General features: G+C 38.6%; 1 protein-coding gene across 1 annotated transcript in view; it reads right to left on the bottom strand.

The window, feature by feature from the left end:
• The window catches only part of LOC140238755 (protein Wnt-4-like), a 52,907-nt gene that overhangs the window by 19,881 nt on the left and 8,943 nt on the right, over positions 1-24,083 (bottom strand). The window contains exon 2 of the mRNA XM_072318650.1: positions 23,410-23,648. Within this exon, the coding sequence (XP_072174751.1) occupies positions 23,410-23,648 (239 nt within the window). The remainder of the gene's footprint in view (positions 1-23,409; positions 23,649-24,083) is intronic.

A 24,083-nucleotide genomic window follows, 5' to 3' on the forward strand; every position in this document is an offset into this window, starting at 1 on the left:
AGGAGCTACGTCGGACACATTGAAAACGAATCAATTTTATACCAGATGCAAAAGAAATTGCAAATAAATGTTTCATGACTTCCAACTCAGCAATATGCAATGACAATTTGAGCAATTCGGTTTTTGACAGAAAATACTGAAGCTGTTAACTGACAGCTTCCTTTCGCTTTGCATGTCTGAAATAAAACTCGTTCACCATTTATTGATTGAACAATTTAATGGTCCACAAAAATTTTAGTGATTCTATAAACGTGAACCCTAATTCTATCTGAACTCTGTTAGGGCCTACATGCTACCAGACAGACTGTTCATAAAATGAAATAACGTCTTAAAGACTCACCTAATGAATTATCAGCACATGACAAAACTTTCTGTTTACTTCTGCATTTACTCATGTACACGATTCCATTTCTTTGTCTCATGGCTTCCTTTACTTATACATTTACTTATATTTAGTATTAAATGTCAATCATTTCCTTCATTTATTCATTCGTTCATTCATTCTATCATTCATTCATTCTTATATTCATTCATCCATTATTTCATCTATTTTGTTATTCATCGATTCATTTCTTTATTCATTCTTACATTTATTCATTCTGTAATCAACGTATACCTCAGGGCTTCTTTGACCCATGATTTCGACTACACCGCTCACATTATTTGAGTCTGATGGGACAGGTAAGTGAAACTCGTTTGAAGGGGAACTCTCCTAAAAACATCAGTGAGTATTCGGTGAATGCAGATAGATTGTTTAAAAAAAACACCCAGGCAAAGTTTGACGGAAATTAGAAAATCCGTTCAAATGTGATGAATTTTGATGACATTCGTAAATTCCATGCCCTATCGAGATGGGAACGGTGTGGGATGTCACCAACAGTAGGGTGGTAAGAAGAATATGGCCACAATTTCACAAATCTTCATTTCATTAAAAGTACATAACCACATCACCGGGTTATTATTGAGATTTAATGTTGAGGGAAACATTAACCATGCCTCATAGAGGAGCTTGGTCAAATGTTCTTTCGATGTCTTTGAAAGTCATAGATAGCGTATTGTTTGGTATATTCTCCAGCATGGAACCACATGTCCATTATTGTGTATGGCAACAACAAACGTCCATGTTTACTATTGGGTTTATTGAGTTTTGTCACATTCTTTGAATAATAACACCTTCGAGTAATCTCTCTACCAGACAGATTATTCTTCAAGTATAATATGTCTAGCAAGTCTAGTGCATCTATATATGGAATTTAAATCAAAGGTGCTTTTACATGTTTCCTTCAAAACAAATCCCCATTCAGTATATATATATAGGCCTATGGGTTTTTACAGAAGAATGGTGTATAAAAGAAAACAACAACTGTGATTTTGATTTTGATAGCAATTGAATGTGTATGCGAATTTGAACATGAGTGTCACAAAAATAATGGCCAGAGCGGGAATGGAATGATATGCATACTGCATGAGTTGTAATTTCCGGTTGCCATGGTTACCGGTAGTTGTTATTTGTTGGAAATCCCCACGACATTTTGCAATTAAATGCTACTAACTTGGATGGTCGTGACATATGAGTTTGATAAGTATACGCTGTATGGCATAAAAGTTATCCTCTCCGTCTGTTACCATGCATAAGTCATTGTCAGTGACATTATGCATAGACACAATAAGATTTGATATCATCCTGTAACTTAATTCCTATGTTTTCGCAAAAGGTGATGCCCGCAATAGAATATATGCCGTTCCTGATTTTTATTCTATATTCTCTTTTCCTTATCTAGTTGGTTTAGAACACGCGGAAGATGAAAGGATGCCGTCGCATTTATAAACATTTTCCCCAACACGCACTTGATATGGTGTAGCTCCAAATAATCCAATAACACAAACGATGAACTTTCACTTGCAGTGCTATCAAATATCCACTTCCATCTATCTTGAGGTTTCCAACAGAATCTACAAACAAGTTTCTGCAGAAATGATTTACTTCTCATGAAGCAATATGGTAAGTCATGCCGACGCATCAAACAATGGTTCTAATACCAGAATTATATAATGGATGATATTTTTTGGCGCTTTTTTTTTTTTACTACGGAATGATGACCATTAAGATGTCCAATCAATTACCCCGGTCACTGGACTCAAACCGACACTTACTTAGTCTGGTTTCCAGACCCTTTGCCAACTGGACTCCGCCTAAAACTATCCAGTTTTTGACGTTGAGGGTGTCAATATTCTGAATAGCGAAATAGTACTATAGCAGAGGGTCTGGAAGCCAGACTAACACTTACTGTATATCACACTCACTCCATTCCCAATCGAAGATTCCATTGTCGCTCTAAGAGACAGAATCTTAAATACATACCATGTGGATAAGTGAATGCAGAAATATAAGTAGAACACATCAATGAAGTATGGAGAATATCGGACATATATAGGTTCAAAAGTTATAAACATTATCATAAAGAAAGGTTAACATTTTCATTTTCTAGGATAACAAAAAAGCACTTGGCTTATGACTCTTTCTGAAGGCAGGGGAAATAATATTACCCTCAACATATTTAGTAACAAGTGGAATACTTCTTTATATTTTCTATGTATCGTTGTCCTCCTATGACACCACGAAATGTTGTATAGTCTTCTTATCCAGCCATTTTGGTACCAAAAGGATTGTCAGATTTTCCTCGACCTTCACTGATGTCTTCCACTAATATTTTCTGTATTCACACAATATTTTACAAAATAGACCCTATTCATATGTGAGTTTCTTTCCCCTGTAACGACGCACACACGAGTTAAAGTTCCTGCGGGAACCCATTTATAGTACCTGGGTAAGGAGTCTTTCTCGAGGACACGAAGTTCTGTTGTAGAGGGGGTTCGAACCCGGGATCTGCCCACTGAGATCACTGCGTAAACAACAAGAGACCCGCGGGTCTTAGCGCTCACCTGAGTATCGCAAGTTCACCTTTCACGCAGTCACTAATCTAAATTATTCACAGCTCTACTAAAATTTGACCAGGCATTCTCAAGTAGAAGATGAAAATGTACAATAAGGGCCCAAATTTTTGTAAGATTCCTTAATTTGGGGGGATTCGGGCCCCCTGGGGCCCTCTGGGTGGGGCATGGTGCCCATTTTGATAAATTGAGATCCTGACCCCCTAGGGATGCTACCTGCCAAGTTTGACGAAAATCCATCATGAGGTTTTCAGGAAGAAGATGACAATGTACAATTCAGGCCCCCATTTGGACCTTCCCAACGCCCCCCCCCCCACCCCCAAGAGGGGCACCCCTGGATCTACTATGAACAAACTTGAAACTACAGTCATTAATGTACTCACTCATAGTATTATCTTAGCTCTATAACTTCTGATTCTAGAAAAGATTTCTAAAGATTCCTTCATTTTGGGGGGTTTGGGCCCCCCTGGGGGCCCCTGGGTGGGGCATGGTGCCCATTTTAACAAATTGAGATCCTAACCCCCTAGGGATGCTACCTGCCAAGTTTGGTGAAAATTGGTCATGGGGTTCTCAAGAAGAAGATGAAAATGTACAATTTAGGCCCCATTAGGACCCCTCCCCACCCCCTCCCCTGGGTCCCAAGGGGGGCACCCCTGATTCTGTCATGAACAAACTTGAAACTACAGTCATCAATGTACTAACTCATAGTATTAACTTAGCTCTATCACCATGATCACTTCTGGTTCTAGAGAAGAAGATTTTTATAGATTCCTTAATTTTGGGGGGTTTGGGCCCCCCTGGGGGCCCCCTGGGTGGGGCATGGTGCCCATTTTAACAAATTGAGTTCCTAACCCCCTAGGGATGCTACCTGCCAAGTTTGATGAAAATCGGTCTTGGGGTTTTCAAGAAGAAGATGAAAATGTAAAAAGTTTACGCACGACGGACGACGGACGACGCACGACGGACGACGCACGACGCACGCCGGACGCCGGACGAAGGGCGATCGCAATAGCTCACTTGAGCCTTTGGCTCAGGTGAGCTAACTAGGCCTTTAGATTACCAGAATGACGGACAACAGCGGTATCTTCATTGAATTGGAGAGATGCAATTAGAACTTAAATCTGTCTAATTATAATTATCAACACGAATAACATCAGCAGTGATTTACCAATATCGTTTAAGTCTTAATATGCTTGGAACGACTCTTATCTAGTTAAGACTCTATATTCAGAAAATTTTAACTTCAATACAAGAGTTTACGCTGCTCTGATCAGGTTTATTTATGTTCCGTAGCAAGCAAGGTGCCATGTCCTTAATACTTTTTCTAGAGTAGACAAAAGGAGATATGACTAAATTCATCGTTTGCATGTTAACACGAATGTGGGAGAGTAATTTATTACTTGCATCTGTATCATAACTGTTATAAATCACGCGTTGGGGGATACGTTTTTAATATAACGGTTGTGGTTGGTTGCCAGTGCTGAGGGTAAAATAAATTCTGTCACAACCTGTGGCATGTAGCCAATGTGGGATGTCTTGCCAGGAAAGCTGTCTTGACAAAAGACAGATCATTATCGCACCGGGTGTTTGTGGATTTTTTTCCCAAAAATTTTTCTCAGAATCCTACAAATTATGACGAGGGGGCGAAACAGTTCGTCGCAACAAATCACTGTCAGTTTACACTGCCAAGGACATCTCTTTAGAAAAGGTTATTTATTTCGGGAGTATTTCAAAATCACCCTCGGATCTCCATCTCTCTCTCTCTCTCCCTTGCTCTTTCAGTCTGCCTTATATTGTATCAAGCCGAGGTCGTAGGAGAGTTAATGAGTTAAAGCTCAACAGAGTTGGTAGTTTTGCATTTAGACTCAATACAAAGTAATTATGGCGATTAATGCAGCAAGCATGCGGGCTGGCCTGAGAATGTCTTATCAGTGTTATGTATTAGGGCCGACATTAATAAGATAATGTAAGGGATTACCGATTGGCGCCGATAATTCTGTGTATTCCACTAGTCTAATTTGGACACCAAATGTCGGATTCATCCCTGCTTTGTCATGTTTGTATCAGCTGTAAATCACCTTTCCTGTTTACAATGATCACATACACATCTAGCCAAACTCAAGCGAACCCACGTAAAAACACACTCACCACATGAATATTGTCACAAAACGTTTGGTATCGGCCTCCTAAAATGCCGATAAATTTTATCACTTCCTTGTTTCTTCAAAATGCATGCCTTTCAGGCGTTCACATATTTCTTCCTATAACATTTCCTTAATTGCACACTCCCATGTTTTGTATTAAAAGTATTTTAGATCCATTCCCAGTTAAACATCTTGCTATTTGATACTGAATAATGATGCATTTTTCATCAGTGTATGGCTATATAAATAATTCTTGTAAGTATCAATCATTGTTATAGTTATTTACATCATTTTAGTTACAGTGAATTGAAATCATTTTACATTACAACTGCTGTAATGAATACTTTTTTATCATCAACTTTTTAAGTTTAGCTTTAATGTACTACATAGTAATTTTAATATAAGTTAAGTTTAACTTGATACAAGTTAAAGGACAAGTTCTATGTAATATAGGCCCTGCATGTGAATTGAGATAATACAGTAATATTATTACAGAATACATCAGTGAAAGATTGAAAAAATCCGTTAAAAAAATTATTATTTTTAAAGTTTAGTGTCGCCATGGTTTGGATGAGAAGACTACTACGACTTAAGATTTAAATTTAAAGAAAATTTCAAAATATATTATTTCACTTTTCTTTCTGTCTTGCCCCTGTCAGAATACAAGAGGAATAATATTACCCTCAGTGACAAGTCGAAGGAGCTCATGACGTCATCATTCATGCATTCATTCATTCATTTATTCATTCATTTATTCCTGTTTCATTTTCATTTCCGAATCATCCAATAAGTCCTTTGTTTTCCGCCACACAAATTTTCGAATGTCTACTATAAAATAAAAAAAAAAAATCATGTCCTCGACATTTAACCAGCGAAGGGCTAAAACTTTCACTTTTAAGGGCGAGGAGATGCAGTTGCTAAATTACCGACCAACGGTGATTTAAATCGCTTTAATGTTAAAGATAAACGGAAAGTATCAAAGCAATGGAATTATCGCCTCATCGTCTTTGCATCACGTGGAGGTCAGGGTCCATGCCACGAGTTCGAAACCCTCGAATCATACAGCTCACGAGTCATACAGCCAAAGAGTTATACAGCCCACGAGTCATACAGCCTTATGAGTTCGACGTAGCTCACGAGTCATACAGCCAAAGAGTTACTGTATACAGCCCACGAGTCATACACCCTTATGAGTTCGACGTAGCTCACGAGTCATACAGCCAAAGAGTTACTGTATACAGCCCACGAGTCATACAGCCTTACGAGTTCGACGTTAGACCTTTTAGTGTCTATCTCTCCTGAGATGTATGGATCGTGACGTGTTTAACTCGCGGGCTGTATGCAGGGCTCGTGGGCAGTATTGGCAGTGGGCTCGAACGTATAGGAAAACTTCCCCAGCTTTTCACTGTGTCCAATACCACTTATAACTTCACCCATTTCGTTGCCTTAATGTTATTCCATTCATCAAAGTCACTTTGATTAACCACTGAGAAACATTTTTCTTCAAATCATCATAAAAACGGATGAAGACAGCACAATTCAGAATGTGATATATCTTTTGTGGCGGACGTGCGTTGGCGTTACGCCTCACACGCGTTCGGTTGAAGAGATGATAAATAGTTGCTAAGGGGACGTCAGTCGTTTTGGCGCGCAAAAGTAGTCCATCTTCATTTGTTGCACCTGCCACATTGGGGGAGGTCGTCTGATAGTAACAATCGCTTGAAATCGGTGACCACTAGGTTATTCACTGCCGAGAAGATAGACACAGCTTTCTTTTCTTCATTCGCGATATCGTGTGTGTGGGTGGATGTGTGTATTTATCTTAAAATTCGTAGAAATTACATAATTTTTCTCATGGATAAGTCTGGTTTGTTTGTTTAAATTCCTTTATCGTGAGTAAAACTTTCCAAAGATGTGAGGATAGGACAGGCTGCGGATCCAGAACCTCATACTCCCCAGCCCTCTACGCCACAGTCACTAACTATGACCCATATTAGCGTCAAAAGATCTCTAAACAATTGCCTATATTTAAAACATTCTATTGATATTGAACATACTCAAAAAAGTTCCAAGGATCATGAAAAAGATATCTTACATTTCGTAAAGTAGGAACAGTTTAAGAGGGAAAATGAGTGAAGGACTGGTGAACAGTTCTCATTTGAGAGCAGAGGAGATGTAAAACAAGAGACCCGCGGGTCTAGCGCTCACCTGAGTATCGCAAGTTCACCTTTCACGCAGTCACTAATCTAAATTATTCACAGCTCTACTAAAATTTGACCAGGCATTCTCAAGTAGAAGATGAAAATGTACGATAAGGGCCCAAATTTTTTAAGATTCCTTAATTTGGGGGGATTGCGGCCCCCTGGGGCCCTCTGGGTGGGGCATGGTGCCCATTTTGATAAATTGAGACCCTGACCCCCTAGGGATGCTACCTACCAAGTTTGACGAAAATCCATCATGAGGTTTTCAGGAAGAAGATGAAAATGTACAATTCAGGCCCCTATTGAGACCTTCCCACCCCCCCCCCCCCCTACCCCCAAGAGGGGCACCCCTGGATCTGCTATGAACAAACTTGAAACTACAGTCACTAATGTACTCACTCACAGTATTATCTTAGCTCCATAACTTCTGATTCTAGAGAAGATTTGTAAAGATTCCTTCATTTTGGGGGGTTTGGGGCCCCCTGGGTGGGGCATAGTGCCCATTTTAACAAATTGAGATCTTAACCCCCCAGGGATGCTACCTGCCAAGTTTGGTGAAAATGGGTCATGGGGTTCTCAAGAAGAAGATGAAAATGTACAATTTAGGCCTAGGACCCCTCCCCACCCCCTCCCCTGGGTCCCAAGGTGGGGGGGGGGCACCCTGATTCTGCCATGAACAAACTTGAAACTACAGTCATCAATGTACTAACTCATAGTATTAACTTAGCTCTATCACTTCTGGTTCTAGAGAAGAAGATTTTTACAGATTCCTTAATTTGGGGAGGTTTGGGGCCCCCTGGGGGCCCCTGGGTGGGGCATGGCGCCCATTTTAACAAATTGAGTTCCTAACCACCTAGAGATGCTACCTGCCAAGTTTGATGAAAATCGGTCTTGGGGATTTCAAGAAGAAGATGAAAATGTAAAAAGTTTACGCACGACGGACGACGGACGACGGAAGACGGACGACGCACGACGGACGACGCACGACGGACGCCGGACGAAGGGCGATCGCAATAGCTCACTTGAGCCTTTGGCTCAGGTGAGCTAAAAACAAGTATCTGTACTTCCTATACAACAGCTTGTGGAGAAGGGCTTTGGAAAATTCGAACTTCAGAGATAAAAAGATGATGGAATTATTCTAGCATCAATCTGTGGAAAAGGACTGGGTGAGTTTGTAGTGGGGAGCAAGAAAGATCATTGAAGGGTAATTTTAGTGCATTTGAAAGTTGTCTGAAATGAAAAAGTAAAGTTGTCTATGCACAACAATGAAAATTTGATCAAAATTGGATGAAAAATAAGGATGTTTTGACATTTTGAAGTTTCGCTATGAATATGTAAATAGTGAAGTGATGATGTCATCCCCTCACAACTTGCCACATAGTTTGCACATAAAATTTCAGTTTTTCATTCAACCATGATTATGCCACAGTCTCCAATCCTGACAACTGATCATTAGGGCCTACTCTGAAGTTATTCAGCGAGGAACATTGTGTTTTGGTCATTTTTTTTTTTTTGTACATGATCGATGGAAATTGTGAGGTGATGACATCATCAGCTCACTCATGCGCATATTCATACCAACTGTACGAGAACTGTTCTGCAGAAAACCTCACAATTGCATAACTTCCTTAATTTTCATCCGATTTTGATAATTACATAACTTCTCTAATGTTTATCTGATTTTGATCAAATTTTCACTGTTGTTAGTCGTAAGATTTTACTCTTTCAAATCAGACTAACTCATAACTTTGAGACATTCTTCTCACAATGGGTACAGAAGGACTGGGGCATAAGCAAACACGCGGCACTCTATCACCTTCGTCGGGCATAAGTTAACAGCTGAAACTGATATTGTGTGGAGGATGACTGAGTATGATATACATGTATAAAGCTCCGAATCATCTCCTTAAAAACATTTCCTATACATTACTTGGAGGAGGACTAGGAAAGGAAGCATACTCAGGCCCTATACAGATGATCTTGAAGACATACCTGTCACATGGCGAGGAGAGGGAGCATGGATAAATCATTCTGTGGAAGGTCAATCGAGTTTTTTGGACCTTGGCTTAAAATGCCTTAGTTTTTCCATCATTGAGATGAGTTATGAATCTGGCCAACAGTAGAAGGGCGTGGGAACACCAACTCCATACATTAGTGGACAGATCCAGTGAAGGGGTAGGTCTATAAGTGATTCACAGGAGTGTCATTGCTATTCATATACATTGACAGAAAAGACCCTTAGTAATAATTGAAAGAGTGAGCGTGTCAGAGGTAAAATAGCCCAATGTTATATCTATTTAAAGAGGAATAGCTAAAATGTGTTGTACTTGATCCATGAAGCGAGGCGATATAGCATTTAATTAGTTCTAAGACTATTTTACAAATCAAACTTTGATTCAATGATCTTTTAAATTCGATTCACTTTATTAATGATCATAAAAACGTGAATATGTAAAGTGTAAAATGTAACGGGGAGCTCACAGAGAAAACCAAAGGCTTGATGCAAATGTGATCCTCTTTCTAGTGTGAAAGACATAAAATTATACAAATGTTGGTTCAGAGTCGAATTCAGAATACTTAATGAAAGTAACAGATTACATACACAAATAAAATGAAAGATGAAACATATTATGCTACTATACATTAACACAAACAAAACAAACAGACAGAACAAAACTAACAAAGATTGACAGATGCATTTGGTATAGTTTAGTAAGAACTAATATCTTTTATACCTAGACTTTAAAGCGCTTTCGAGAGGATAGTTTCTTGAAAATTTCATGAAGACTGTTTGAGAAAAAGTACACACTTCCACAAAACCATGCCAATACAACTTGTAACTTAGGTCACTCTATGTTGTAAAATACATTTACTCCCACTTAACTCGAGCGGTGAGGTCAAATGGGAAACTTGAGCTACCATTATTAGCTTATGTCGTGCTCTCCCGTGTTCAATATTTCTCTTGCTGAGCGTGTTACAATTTGTCATGCGAGCTATACAGAGCGAAATGAAAGGCAATGACGGAATAACATTTTAACAACAAAATACAGGGGTGACAACGTCCATGAACTCGGAGGGCGAAAGGAGAGCCACCTAGTTTTTGGCAGGTTTTTTTTTTTTTCTTCACGCCATTGTGCTTGCTTTTGTGATAAGTCAAATACCTACACTAACTCGTTGAACCGCTTCAGACTCCACAAAGAAACTATTACGGTCGTATTTTGGCAATGAATGGAATTGTGGCACAGCAGGCGTTCCATAATCATATCGCGAGTCTTTTCGTAAACCCGTCGGATCCTATTGCTTCGAACAACAAGAGGCCAGACAGAAGCGGGTTTTGATTTTGTTCTCAATTCCTTTCTTTCTTTCTTCCTTCCTTTTCTATCCCTACTCCTTCACACCCTTGGGCGAGGTTACAGGCAGAGGATATGTATCAATGCCATGTGGGGGGAAAATGAAATTACTGAAATTATTTATGTTGATTTTTTTTAAGAAGGTGGCGACAAATTTGGAGCTGTTCACAATTACTCAAAGTCATATCGCGCTGATAAAAACCACCTTAAAAGCACTTCCGAAACAGATGTCTTTTCCGAAGCAATGTCCAATACATCTCTCTTTCTCTCGATAGAAATGAGACACGCCCAAATACTTACCACGTATTTTTGGATGGGGAAAAAATTCTATGTATCAAATGAGTTCAACTCATAATGATAAACATGTAAGCTTATTGCTCTTCAATCTCTACATGTGTCATTAATGGCCTGCAATTATTCGTTCCTTTCCGGGCCCCTTATGTCAACTTCAACCGTCGTACGTTTAGTATTGAACTCAACCTCTCTCCCTCCCTAATGATTATTACGAGAGTTATGACTATACCGGGTGTTAGTAACGTATCATATAAAGTTAATTTGGCATTGCGAGATACACGACACATCGCATGCTGCGTGAACTCTACACTCACGTGACCATTGACTACATGATGACGTCACTGTGCATAGTCTTTTCCACTACTTTTGAAATGTCATTGATTTTGCAATTTATTGATAAATGATTCCAGGATATTGCGTTTTCTAGAATCCACAATAAAAAGGGTGAAGATCAAAGATGATGTGTTATAGTTCAAACTGAACTATACTATGAGCAAAGCAGATGAATAATTGCAAATCAATTGTAAGTCATTTTAGGTCATCTGATTATTATGACGTCTATGTCGAGGATCTCATATAAAGTCATGGTTGATCGACATCTGATCTAATCTACTTGCCAGTAAAACTACCGCGACTTTCTATGAATTCACATTTTCGTTGTTTTTTTTTTTTCAATCTCGCGTATTTTGTTCAAACTAACTTTCTCTTCAAATAAACATCTCTTCCAATTTCCACTCCTCAGGTAAGTGACCCGTCTGTCATGAATCAGTGATTATCAAGCCTAAACCTCGAGAAAAAGAACGCAACTCCAAATGTATCAACTTTACCAGATAAGACTGTTAAAACGCTTCCCTCGCATATGTGCCCCTACAGTGTATTATAAATAACGTTGCAAGAAGTCATATGAGAAATTACAGGTCACTTATGTTATCTCAGCCAACGCTTTTAAGTAAGAACTGCTAATACTGTGAATCTGTATAGACTAATTTGTGATCGTTGGTTCAGGAAAAGTACATTTACTTTGTAGCTTGCACTTTCTTGATGCACCAGAAGACGTTCGTGATGAAAACGACTCCTTGTTATCCCCGCTACGGGATTGACAGTGACTTGTTGGGGAAAGAGTTCACGCGGGAAAAGTACATACGCCCGGTGAAGTGTTCAGGCGGAGTCGTCTGCACTCGTCATTTGGTCCGTGCCAGGCTTGAAGCAAGAAGCGGGCGAGTTTTTGGCGGTTTTAGTCATTACACGCAGACGACGTGGAAGCATGTACAGTGAAAGAGACAGGAGAGACTCGAAGAAGGAGGACAAAGAGCTGACTTTGGCCTTTGTCATGCTCCACTTAAACTTTGCGTCAACGCTCGTCTTGATGACAGGACGATCTTTCTTTGATAATCTTATCAATTCCTCATCAGTGTCTGATCTTCTTACCAGGGATCCTTCACCCCGCCAAACATCACCCCTCTCGTGATGCGTGTTTGAAACCATCGTTGTGATCCTGTTGCAGCAGGATATAACATGCTAAACGGAGACCTGGGGTGTTTCATCAACGCTTGTCAGCGCCGACCACTGTCGGCGCTGACCAATTTCAGCAAAATCCTTGGTTGTGATTGACTGAGATGCTCTGGTCACTGACTATTACTATGGTGATTCAATTTGTCAGCGCCGACAAACGTTGATGAAACACCCCCCTGGTATGGAGGACACCGTTCTACACAGACCCCAGGTCAAAATGACATGTTGTCATGTAAGCCCTAGATAGTGGTGGGGGAAAAATCAGTCTTAATAAAGGCATTTTCTCTGAGATCCTAATGATTTTGAAAGTAAGAACGAAATGTCAGAGTACATCATTCAGGTCTAATAGGAATATTTGCCGTTTTCTATTAGACCCTACTGACTAATTTTGTTCTCAGAAGTAAAATAGGCCTATTTAACAACTGAAATTTCGAAATACGACGTGTTTATCATCAACCAAAGTGTGTATCAACATGGAGCTATCCAAACGGTATCAATTATAATAGGGATGCATGAGTGAACTTTGTTCTCGAACTTGTTCATAAGGGTCATCGGTCTTCAACCTTGATGTCGTACAAAATAACTTTTACAGAAACTGTCATGGGATACATGAAGGTAGACGAATTTCCCGCTGTTTCTGGAATGAATCACCTCATTCTATCAAAATATTATAGCCCTCTTTCGCAATGCAAAACGACTAAAGCGATTTATTTGATATTCGGTGTTTTTCTTTATCATGGGCTATTATAGAATTGATCAAACGAAATTTGAAATTTTGAAGTATAGTTAGACAGTTTTTATACGTCGTTAGAATCCTTTCATGAAACACTAATATTCTACTACCTATTCAGTACAAGTTTGTAGTATACGCAAAAAAAAAAATCAGTAACGTAAACATTGATATGGATAATTGTCAATTAAGTACCACCTTGTTTAAGTTGTCTTTTACGAACATTCAGAATAGTTCATAATGTAGATTTTGAAGAGAACTTGATGCAAAAAAAAAAAAGAAACACCTCCGAAAGTTGACAATGTCTCTTTAAGTTGTGCAGATCGAGCTCGCGCTAACCAGGAGCGCAAATTGTGTATTTATTACAGGACTGTGTAGCGAAATCCCTTGTCCAAACTCCTCCAAGCCGGACCCAACTTAAGAAGGGATTAAAAACCATCGCCGGGAGATTTTTTGAAGCAAAAAAGTGGGGGGTTTGAGTTCACACGAAGGTCTGGAAAGCCGCAGTGAAAGAAGAAAATGATGCGAAGTTTCCATTTTATTATTCGTAAGAACGTACGAAATTGCTTGAAGATCAAATTTGTCGTCATCAAATGTTAGTATTCAAGGAATAATGACTCTTATTGACAATATAATCTTTTAAAAAAGAAAATAAACAAGAATCAAGTGCTTTCCTACTTAATAATCATATAAATATCTTGATCAGTAGATTTTGGGTCCTCCACAATCATCATCATTATTTCTTCGTTTCTTTAAGTTTTGGCAGACTTACTATAGTTCTGCATCAACATTTGGAAATTATACTGATCACGGATTTCCTGTACGAACAAAGATCAAGCCCAGTTGCAAAACAACATTTCACCTGAGGGATATATACCATGACTTTAAAATCCCACCCATGTCTTGAAATGTCGGAAGTGCCGGTTTGAAACGATGTTTCAATACTCTACAGATTTTCTTTATTGAATGCGATGAGAAAATTTCACGTGTTCGCTATGTTTTTTCCCCCTCCTCTGTTTGTGCGTATAAAGCTATAAGGCTACTATTTGCATTAAGTATTGGGTTAAGTATTGGGTTGTGGGCGACACTTTTACTGTGACGAATGAAAGGGATTTATTGAACCTGATAGTCCCCTATCAAATTGGCAATCAGTCGGGAAAGTATCAGCTGACAGATTAGCCAGTGAATGTGCAGGACGGGGAGAGAGGAAAAAAAAAAAAGCTAACTGTTGCTCCCGCCTGGTTTTGGTCCCAGATTGTGAAAGGAAAAAAAATCCTCAACTTCAAAAACCAAGGACTATATACACCATGTCATGGCGTTATTATGGACAAATCATGAAAGGAAAAGAAAACTCCCCCATTTATTTGTAATTCGTTCATGTCGTTCTCCTTCTTTTTTTTTCCTTTTTTTTTAGTCTGCATCCTGGTATTTTCTTGAATCTATTAGATAATTTCATCATTTAAAGATCTCAGCAATGATTATATTCAGAGGTACACAGTAGCGCACAATGAAAGCACTTAAAATAGCATTGCAAAAACAATGCTCGTAAAGGGGGGGGGGCTAATGAAAGAGGTCCTGCGATATAAAAGATATGAGGGGATTTAAACTACTCGGAAATAAGACGGGTATGACGCAATAATTGCGATGATATATATGAACAATGGGGTGATGACATTGACGCATAGACAGACCAGACGATGACCTCATACTGGGATTCTGGGAAATCTTGAAACTTAAAGGGATGGTATAGTTTTGATTGAGATTGGGCTTCAGGTTTCTAACTCATTGTTAGATAATGATAAACATCCTATGAATATGAAATACATTGTAGTATACAAAAGTAAGAGGAATTCAAAGATTATTTGACGAAAATTAGTTTTGAAATGGCTGAGATATCCACCACCCCCCCCCCCAAAAAAAAAAAATAAAAAATGAGGCCCTAATAAAAGGCAGGACCATCTTTTATTATAATAGGACCACTTTTAAACAGCCATTTCAAGACCAATTTCCATCAATGAAACTTTGAGTTCCTCTTAGAATTGTTTGCTCTTTCATATTTCATATAGGTGCTTTTTAATTACTACTATCTCGCAAAAAGTTTAAATCTGAATCCCCCATCCCAACCAAAACTATACCATCCCTTTATAGAAAAAAAACAAACATTCTGAACAAACAGGAATTATTTTTTGCTGCAAGTGAGTGATCCAATGAGGGAACATTTCAGAGAAATAACTTTCAAGGGCAGAGTTTGATGTAAAAACATATATATATATATCAACGGTACCATTCTGAACCTCTGCTTGCCATTTTGACAAGATGAATCCGTCTGCATGAATGCAAGAGAAGGAAGTGCGGTTTTCTAGGTTGTTTTTTTTTTTTTTGCGCGAAAAACAAGTGGGGAAAAATAGACTGACAGTGAACAAGAATGTATAAGATTAAGATATCACCACATTTCGTATATTAACAAGAACTAATGAAGAGATGTCGCAGAATAATAGATTGAGAATGATAACTTTCTTCAAGTATTCTTCAAAGGCATACTGCATACTTTTTTATCCATTCCCTGTGTCATGGCGAATATAATATTGTTAAGTTGTTCATTCTTCTCAGTAGATTCGGTTTGTTTCCATGTATGGCAATGCAAGTTTCGCTTCCAGCGTAAATGTGCTGCACAACTGGCAATGGGTATGCGCGGAGGCGGTGGGGAGGCGGTGTTTGCTACCTGGTCGTCCGGCCGCAGCTCCCCTGGCGAAAAACGCGCTTTGTTCGTCTTGGTCGAGACCACCCTGACAGGCGCTGCGAAAAAATTAAGTTCAAATTCAATGCCCTCTGAAGGATGGGGCGCGCCCCGCGGCTAGCCGAGGGGACCCGGACCAACTCGCAACAAGAAGATGACAAACTGCATTAGCCCTTTCGCACTAACGGGAAGGCGGGATGCGTATAACGGGATGAAAAAGTCGTTAAACAATTTGTAATTGAAACAGTGTGCAAAGCGGCGTCACACAATACGGGGGAGGAGGGATCGCCATGCAAGAAAGACGTCGATAACAACATTTTCCGCGCACTCCTGTGCGCTGAATTCCCTCCCTGTGACCATCCAAAGAATTCTGACTTTCAAACAGCCGTGACAAGTTATTACAATGAACTTTCCAAAGGAAAAAAAGATAGAAGACAAACTCTTAACTATGATAGCCGATCAACATACATCATATATATCGTAAAATTTATAGACTGTTAGTTTTCCAGGAAATATTTTTCACTTTAAACACTGACATCGATGTCACATTTCATGATTGCATTTCCCCAAAAAATTTTCTTATAATATTTACTCTTTTTTTACATGTTACCTTATTATGCCTTTCTATATAACTACATAATGGTTTGAATTGGGGTGACGTCATCTTATCCCTTTTGTCGTCATATACGTTCTGCATAAGACTGTATTATAAAGTACCCTGATATAATGAGAGTAAAAAATCCTACTCCTCGCTTGAGATGCTCAAGCCGGTTGCAATTGCTGGAAATGAATGATAATTTGAGATTGTAGGCTTTACTCTTAAACAGTGACTGATTTTTCTCCGAGCACCCTTTTATACGTTTGTATATACCCTACACATTTTGTTACCATAAGAAATATAGGACCTAATACTAAGCATTATTTATGAATGTGACATCATTACGTGATTACTAGAACTAATACTACATCATATTCTAGAACAAATAGTGTATAGTAAAGAATGTGGCACTTGTTTATAGTAAATAAAGCGAATTATATCTATTACGTTGATTTGTCTGCATGGGCAAGGGGATATCCCGTGCAAGAATAAAAAGTATAGTTCGCAAAGTACGTGAACTAAAACGCAGTTGATAATAGACGCGTGGTACCAATTCCATCAATTAAAAAAACTTGTTTTAGATGAATACAGTATTAACTATAATACATAACGTTAATAAATAATAAAATTATGTATATATTTCCACATAGTACACCTCATAGCATAAAAGTTTCTGTATGGTGCATATACGCGTTTCCAATGTGTCTAATGTGAATAGCATATTTAATAAATACATCATAACATGGATGCACACAAACGGAAAAAAACATACACACAGAAGTACTGTACACGCATACATAATGTACATGTACGTACACACACAAGCACACATATACATACACACAAAATGCATACACACATACAAGATACATACATACATACATACATACATACTTATTATTTATTCTTTATGTTTATAATTCCATCCCCGAAGGTCGACGTTTTCACAGTAACCCCGATACCGCCTTTCCTGCTTTCACTAGGTATTCTGTAATTCACGGTTTACCGCCACCGTGACAGGGCGCTTATTTTATTTCCAGCCGATCGCATCCGCTAGAACGCCCCTAATCACCTCTTCGTCCCAACAGAGTATCTTTCCCTCAGCTTCTATCTCTTTCTCTCTCAATCCCATCACCTCTCTAAATCAAGAAGATGTGATTCCCACAGCACGAAGAGAAAGAAACAAAAGCAGAAGATGCGACCCATTCATAACACCACAAAGTAGGCCCTATCGTCGTTAGACAGTTTGTTAGAAGCGAAGACGTAAGGGGGGGGGGGGGTATTAAGGGTGGAGATCGGCGAAGTTTTATTTTCGAGAATGCTGTGCGCAACTACTCGGACTGGGTGGTCTTCAAATTTGAAACTGTTTTTGGATCCGATCTGTGGGGAAGACAGGATGGATGGGGTCCCTGGACTTTCGGATGGAGTAGGAGACGTTGGTAAGAATTGTTGAAGAAAGGTCGCGAGAGAAGTGACGTACAAACTGAAAAGTGTGTAGAGATTAAACAAAGTATTCCAACAAAATAAAATAGATCAAAACAATATAAATATCAATAAACATGGACAGATACAGAAAAGGTTGGCGACTGGATATGTGATGAAAAAACAAACAAACAAACAAACAGACAAACAAAACTTGGCCAAAGTTTTTATGGCCAGATATCTATTTATCAGAGTTATTCGTGGTACTTCAACTTGGATGTTATGATAATAAAAGAAAGAAAGAAAATGATGAACAATGCAAACGCTTATTACAAAATGATAAGGACAAAGATCAGGAAAAAAATTTGAAACATCGGATTGAAAACGGGACAAGGAAAGACAATTTTGGAACGCTAGAATGGCAAAATAATTATGACAAAAAAAAACATAGCACAGAAGAAGAGGAAAGCTGGAGAAGAAGTGGAAATAGGAGAAGAGAAAGAGAAAAGGAGATCGAAAGAAGATGAGGATAAAGAAGAAGAAACACTGGTCGTTTGAAGTTTTTGAACAAAGAGTTATGAGGAGCTGCATGGTCTCTGGAACCATTCACTCTATAAAATGTTTGTTACACTACCACCCTCTCACTTCCTTCCACTCCCCACGAACTGGATGGAGGAGGAGGGGAAAAAAAGCGCTCGAGTGATCGAGGTGAGAGGAGAAGGCGCCACTCGAGTTATCTAGCCCAACCCACTCCATCCGTCATTCACTTCTTGTTTGACCTCACCATGGGTCAGGTCAAAGGTCAAGTGAGCTGCTCCATGAGATCTCACTCCAGGGAATGGATATGATCCCACCGGTGGTGGCTCGTCTCGGGCGAAGCTACAAAAATTGCGTGATAATTCATTTACCCTTCGAAAACGCGAAATGACTTATTTTCTTTCGAGCAAGAGGTGTTTGTTGTTTTTCAGTATAACAAAACCACACACACACACACACACACGCACACACAAACACACATAATATACATAATGATAAACGTAGGCCTGCATATCTGATCAAAAGTTAGTGCAGGAAAACATGTGATTTAAAATGAGTGTTTAACTTCCAGTTTTAGCAGCTATAAACTTGATAAAGTGCTCTTTTATGTATTTAAAACTAATAAACAAGAACAAGATGATCAAAGGAATGTTTTACGTTTCAGGAAATTACATCTTTATCATGTAAAATCGTGTACAAAAGATAAAGACATTGATGCATAAACCTGCTTTGCGAGATTCCTTACTATGACAATTAGTTCATCTTTTATGAGTATGGGGCGTAAGCTGATTATAATAATGAAGAGCTTGCAACCAAAAGGCGCTAAATCCGTTGAGAAATGATGGATTTAACGCCTTTTGGAAGTAAGCTCTAGGCCCATATATCTGATTTGTTTGTTTCGGGAGGGCTGGCAATATTCGTTATTCTAGGATTAGACTCTAAGCACTGGAATTAATTTAGTGCAGTGTGTCTGAAGGAGGGGTTTCTGTGTATGTATGTGTGTTTTGTTTTGGGATTAAAAAAAAACAACAACAACTCCACGTTCAAGCTGACATTAACGTATCGATTAAGTTATAGATTAAATCAACCAAAACAATAGGAATTCCACCTCAGTCGGTTACGAAATAAAAACAGGTTTACAAAGTTAGACATATTCTACGGAAAGACCAAAATTGTAACAGCAGTGATATTGGTTTACAAGTTTCCCATGATTGACCTCAACAAAAACCTTTATGGATATGAACTCAAACATGATTACATGAAATTCCTTCCATAAAACCATTTTTTTAATTGTAATAACTAAGTAAAGACAAATTTTTAAAGGAGAGGGGTTATGAGTTGCCAAATCTTCGACCCAAACTTATTTTGTTATGCATGAACTAACATGAAAATTGTAATGTTATCCAATTTTATATGGGTGGTTAGGACAATAACACTATTTGTTTAGTGAAATCATATAAATCGTTTAAAGGGGAATTCCGGACCAGTTCATATTTAGGCCAAATCTAAAAAAAAAAATAATAATAAATTGTAAGCACAAAAGAGAAGATTTGATTTTAAAAAAAGGATAGAAATTAGGGAAGTTATAAAATTGTACAGTTTCGCTACTTTTGGCAAAACAGTTTGCAAATTTATGCATAGCTATATGCAAAGAGTGAGCGAATGAGGTCATCACTTTCCGAATTTTCCAATGATCGTGTACAGAAAACTTGCAAAAATCAACTTTATTCCTATAAAAGTTAAGAGCAACGTTATTCCTGGCTGAATAATTTCAAACTATTAAATGATCAGTCAGATGTAAAGGAATTGAGATTGGATATGAAAATGGAAATTCCAAGATTTTATGTAAAGACTGTAAATGGCAAGTTGTGTGTTACTCATTTGCATATTCGTGTTGACTGTTAAAGATCTGTTTCGTTAAAATTAGCGAAACAGCACGATTTTACAACTTCCTTCATTTTCATCCAATTTTGATCGAATTTTAATCAAATTTTGATAAGTTTTGTTGCCACATTCACCTCCTCTATTCTTAAAATAGAATTGTATTCAGTTGAACGTCGATACTTAACATTTATTGCGTGTGTGTGAGTTCACTATTCACCCTTAGCTTTTACTCAATGGATTAGGCTACATTGCGAGTGAGTATTTTTCAGTACCTTAACATAACTGTCTTCATCCTTTGTATGCAAATAAATTAATCTATGCAAATGAGCTGATGTTTGTAATAAACATTGCACTCTCTGGCACTATGTTATCATTATTACGGATATTGCATAAATAATAAACTATGTTACCTTGAAAGCGACAGCTTAAACTATATAGACTTGATATCGTCACTGGGACGCGATAGGTGATAATGATACGAAGGATCGGACGTCGGTCAATATAACACTGTCTATTGGCATAGTGTGTTAAGTATGCATGGGGGCAATAGGGCATTTATTGATCAAGATACAGAATGAAGAAGTTCTGACTTTTGACCCTAATTTAGACAGCCTATAAGATGGTGTCTGATCAAGAAGTCGTTATTTGCTTTATGAAATGATCCGTGTAACATGGTCTATATTAATTGTGCACACACGTGACTGTGTAATATTATTTAATGTTGAGTCATTTCTCCGTGAAGTAGCTGTCGGGACATATTAATCCCTTAGGTCCTATATCTAATGACAAATTTCACATACCCCTTGTCAAGAACATTTTACGGAATATGCTTCTGAATAACATGTCCTAATGTCTTAATTTGCAAACTTATTACAAAGTTCCGAACAGTCAGTATTTAAGCATTTTTGTGTATACACTGACTAGATGACGACTTTTGAGGAGGTGACGTCATAATCATGTCTCCATATGCCAAGACGCACTGTGAGATGCTTTAATGACATTACAGAAACACAAATTACAATTGCTTCATACTAGTACTTGTCCAGTCTTTGTTCCCTTGCCATACAGTTGTTGCTCGTCTGTTGTTGCTTTGATTTCATAAATCTCCTTCATATCTATTTTTTTTTTCAGTTTATGTAACAGCTGCGTCTCTCCAACTTAGTTCATGTCTAAAACAATCGATAACACATTAAAGTTGAACAAAGACTCAGGCAGGAATATGTGCGAGATGACTCGCCTTTTTTTTTTTTTTTTTTTTTTTGTTCGCTCTTGTTTTCAATCATTTTCTGACAAATGCCGCGGGGTCGTGGATGTGATACAACACACACGCGTCCGGCGTATCATGGATGTTACCCAAACTAAATCGCGTCTTGTATTCGGATGATGAATTCTGATCGATACATATTTGAATGTGAAGGGCGAGGGAGAGAGGACAGTGATAACATGTAGTGTTGTCTACAGACCTTCCTCCAATGATGAATTGTACACAGTAGCAATTGGGTGGGAGTGATTTACCGACCGCTGCGTGTCTGTTTGTTTCGATAGTTCCACTTCCCTGAATACAATGAATTGCGTGTCGGTGAAAGCAATTCCAGTAACGCTCCCCCTGAGCTACTGGTGGACAATTCAACAAGATGTAGATGATCTCCCAGTAGGGAGAATAACTCTAGGCCAAGTCAGATGACATCACAGAAGTTTCTCCGAAGCAATGTTCGGATTACCGGGTATATGCAGAAATCTTTCCATGTGGATTTCTCGTAAACAAAGTTACTGCTTTTCATGTTGACCACATTTGCATTAGTACTCTATGTCTTATTCATTCGTCGTGCCTTCTCTTCGTCCAATTACAGTCAGCAATACGTATCTTTTCCATCCTATATTCATATACTTTTATTGTTACACATTATTTACTTCATCGCCGACATTATCAACATTAGCCACCGTATCAGCACCTTCATCACTATCATCCTCTTGTCAATGAAATCATCATGAACTCTGTATAGTCATCTCTATATTCAGCACATCTAAATCATTTTTCTAATCAAAATCGTCGCCACATTATTCCACTCAAAGTTGTCACCATCATTATTCTAATCAAAATCGTCATCATCATTATTCTATTCAAAATCGTCGCCGTCATTATTCTAATCAAAATCGTCACCATCATTATTCCAATCAAAATCGTCACCATCGTTATTCTATTCAAAATCGTCTCCGTCATTCTAATCAAAATCGTCATCATCATGATTCTAATCAAAATTGTCACCGTCATTCAAAATCGTCACCATCATTATTCTATTCAAAATCGTCACCGTCATTCTAATCAAAATCGTCACCATTATTATTCTGTTCAAAATCATCAACAACATTATTCTAATCAAAATCGTCACCATCATGATTCTAATCAAAGTCGTCGCCGTCATTCAAAATCGTCACCATCGTTATTCTATTCAAAATCGTCACCATCATTATTATGTTCAAAATCGTCACCATCATTATTCTATTCAAAATCGTCACCTTCATTATTCTATTCAAAATCGTCACCGTCATTGTTCTAATCAAAATCGTCACCGTCATTATTCTAATCAAAATCGTCATCATTATTATTCTGTTCAAAATCGTCACCGTCATTATTCGTATCATACATTGGCCGTCTCCCCTATCATCACCTTCTCTGTCAGCATCGATCTACAACGCCACCACCGTGATCGGCAGTGTAGATATCGTCATGCTGACGAACGTACAACTTATACTGTCACCGAGATCATTGCCGTTGTCGTTATCGCCATCAGTATCGTCGTCGTCGACATTCTTCGTTCCCTTCGCGATCATCTTATCCACCACATCGATATTAACATGTAGGCCTAAATGTTTTACATAGACGTCTCGTAAACATTGTAAAAATGTCTGCTTTAATTGGCTGCAGATTATAAGTCACCTGAAAATGGTGCAATCAAATATAAGAAAACACATTACAAAAAAAAAAACAAGTAACAAAACTGACAAGTATAAAAAGAAAATCTTACTGACCTCACGTCGTTAACTTACCGTTGTCGAGGACGTGGCCGAAAACGGACTCGTCCACTGTCGAGCAGTTCCACCTCCTGTTAGCAAACTGAGCCTGACACTCCTGTATGGCGAGGTTGGCCCCTCGGCTCACACTGTCCATCACCTCGAGGTTCCGCTTGCAGATCTGGATCTGCTTATTGACCAGGCCGGGGAGATCGTCACACGTGGCCGCCGTTTGGATCTCATTGATGCCCAGTGCCTGCATATTGAAGATGGCCCTGTGAGGGGGGGGGGGGGGGGGGGGGAGGAGGAGAGTTACAGTTCGTTATTCCGAAGGTTCGTTATTCCGAAGGTTCGATTCCGAAAGTTCGTAATTCCGAAAATGACATAAGGTCCATTATTCCGAAGGTTCGACTCCGGAGGTTCGTAATTCCGAAAATGACTTAAGGTTCGTTATCCGAAACACGCAAATCCCTGCATTTAAAGGTTTGTTAATCCGAAAATAAAAAAGGGTTTATTATGCCGAAGGTTTGTAATTCCTAAAATGAAATAAGATTCGTTATTCCCAGATTCGTTAATCCGAAAATGAAGCGCAAGGTTAGTCATTCCGAAATTCGTTAATCCGAAAATAAAATAAGGTTCGTTAATCAGAAAATGAAATAAGGTTCGTTATTCCGAGATTCTTGGGCTTTTCGTAACATTTCCACTGCGCT

Source organism: Diadema setosum, chromosome 15 (assembly GCF_964275005.1).
Source record: "Diadema setosum chromosome 15, eeDiaSeto1, whole genome shotgun sequence".
NCBI classification, from domain to species: Eukaryota; Metazoa; Echinodermata; class Echinoidea; order Diadematoida; family Diadematidae; genus Diadema; species Diadema setosum.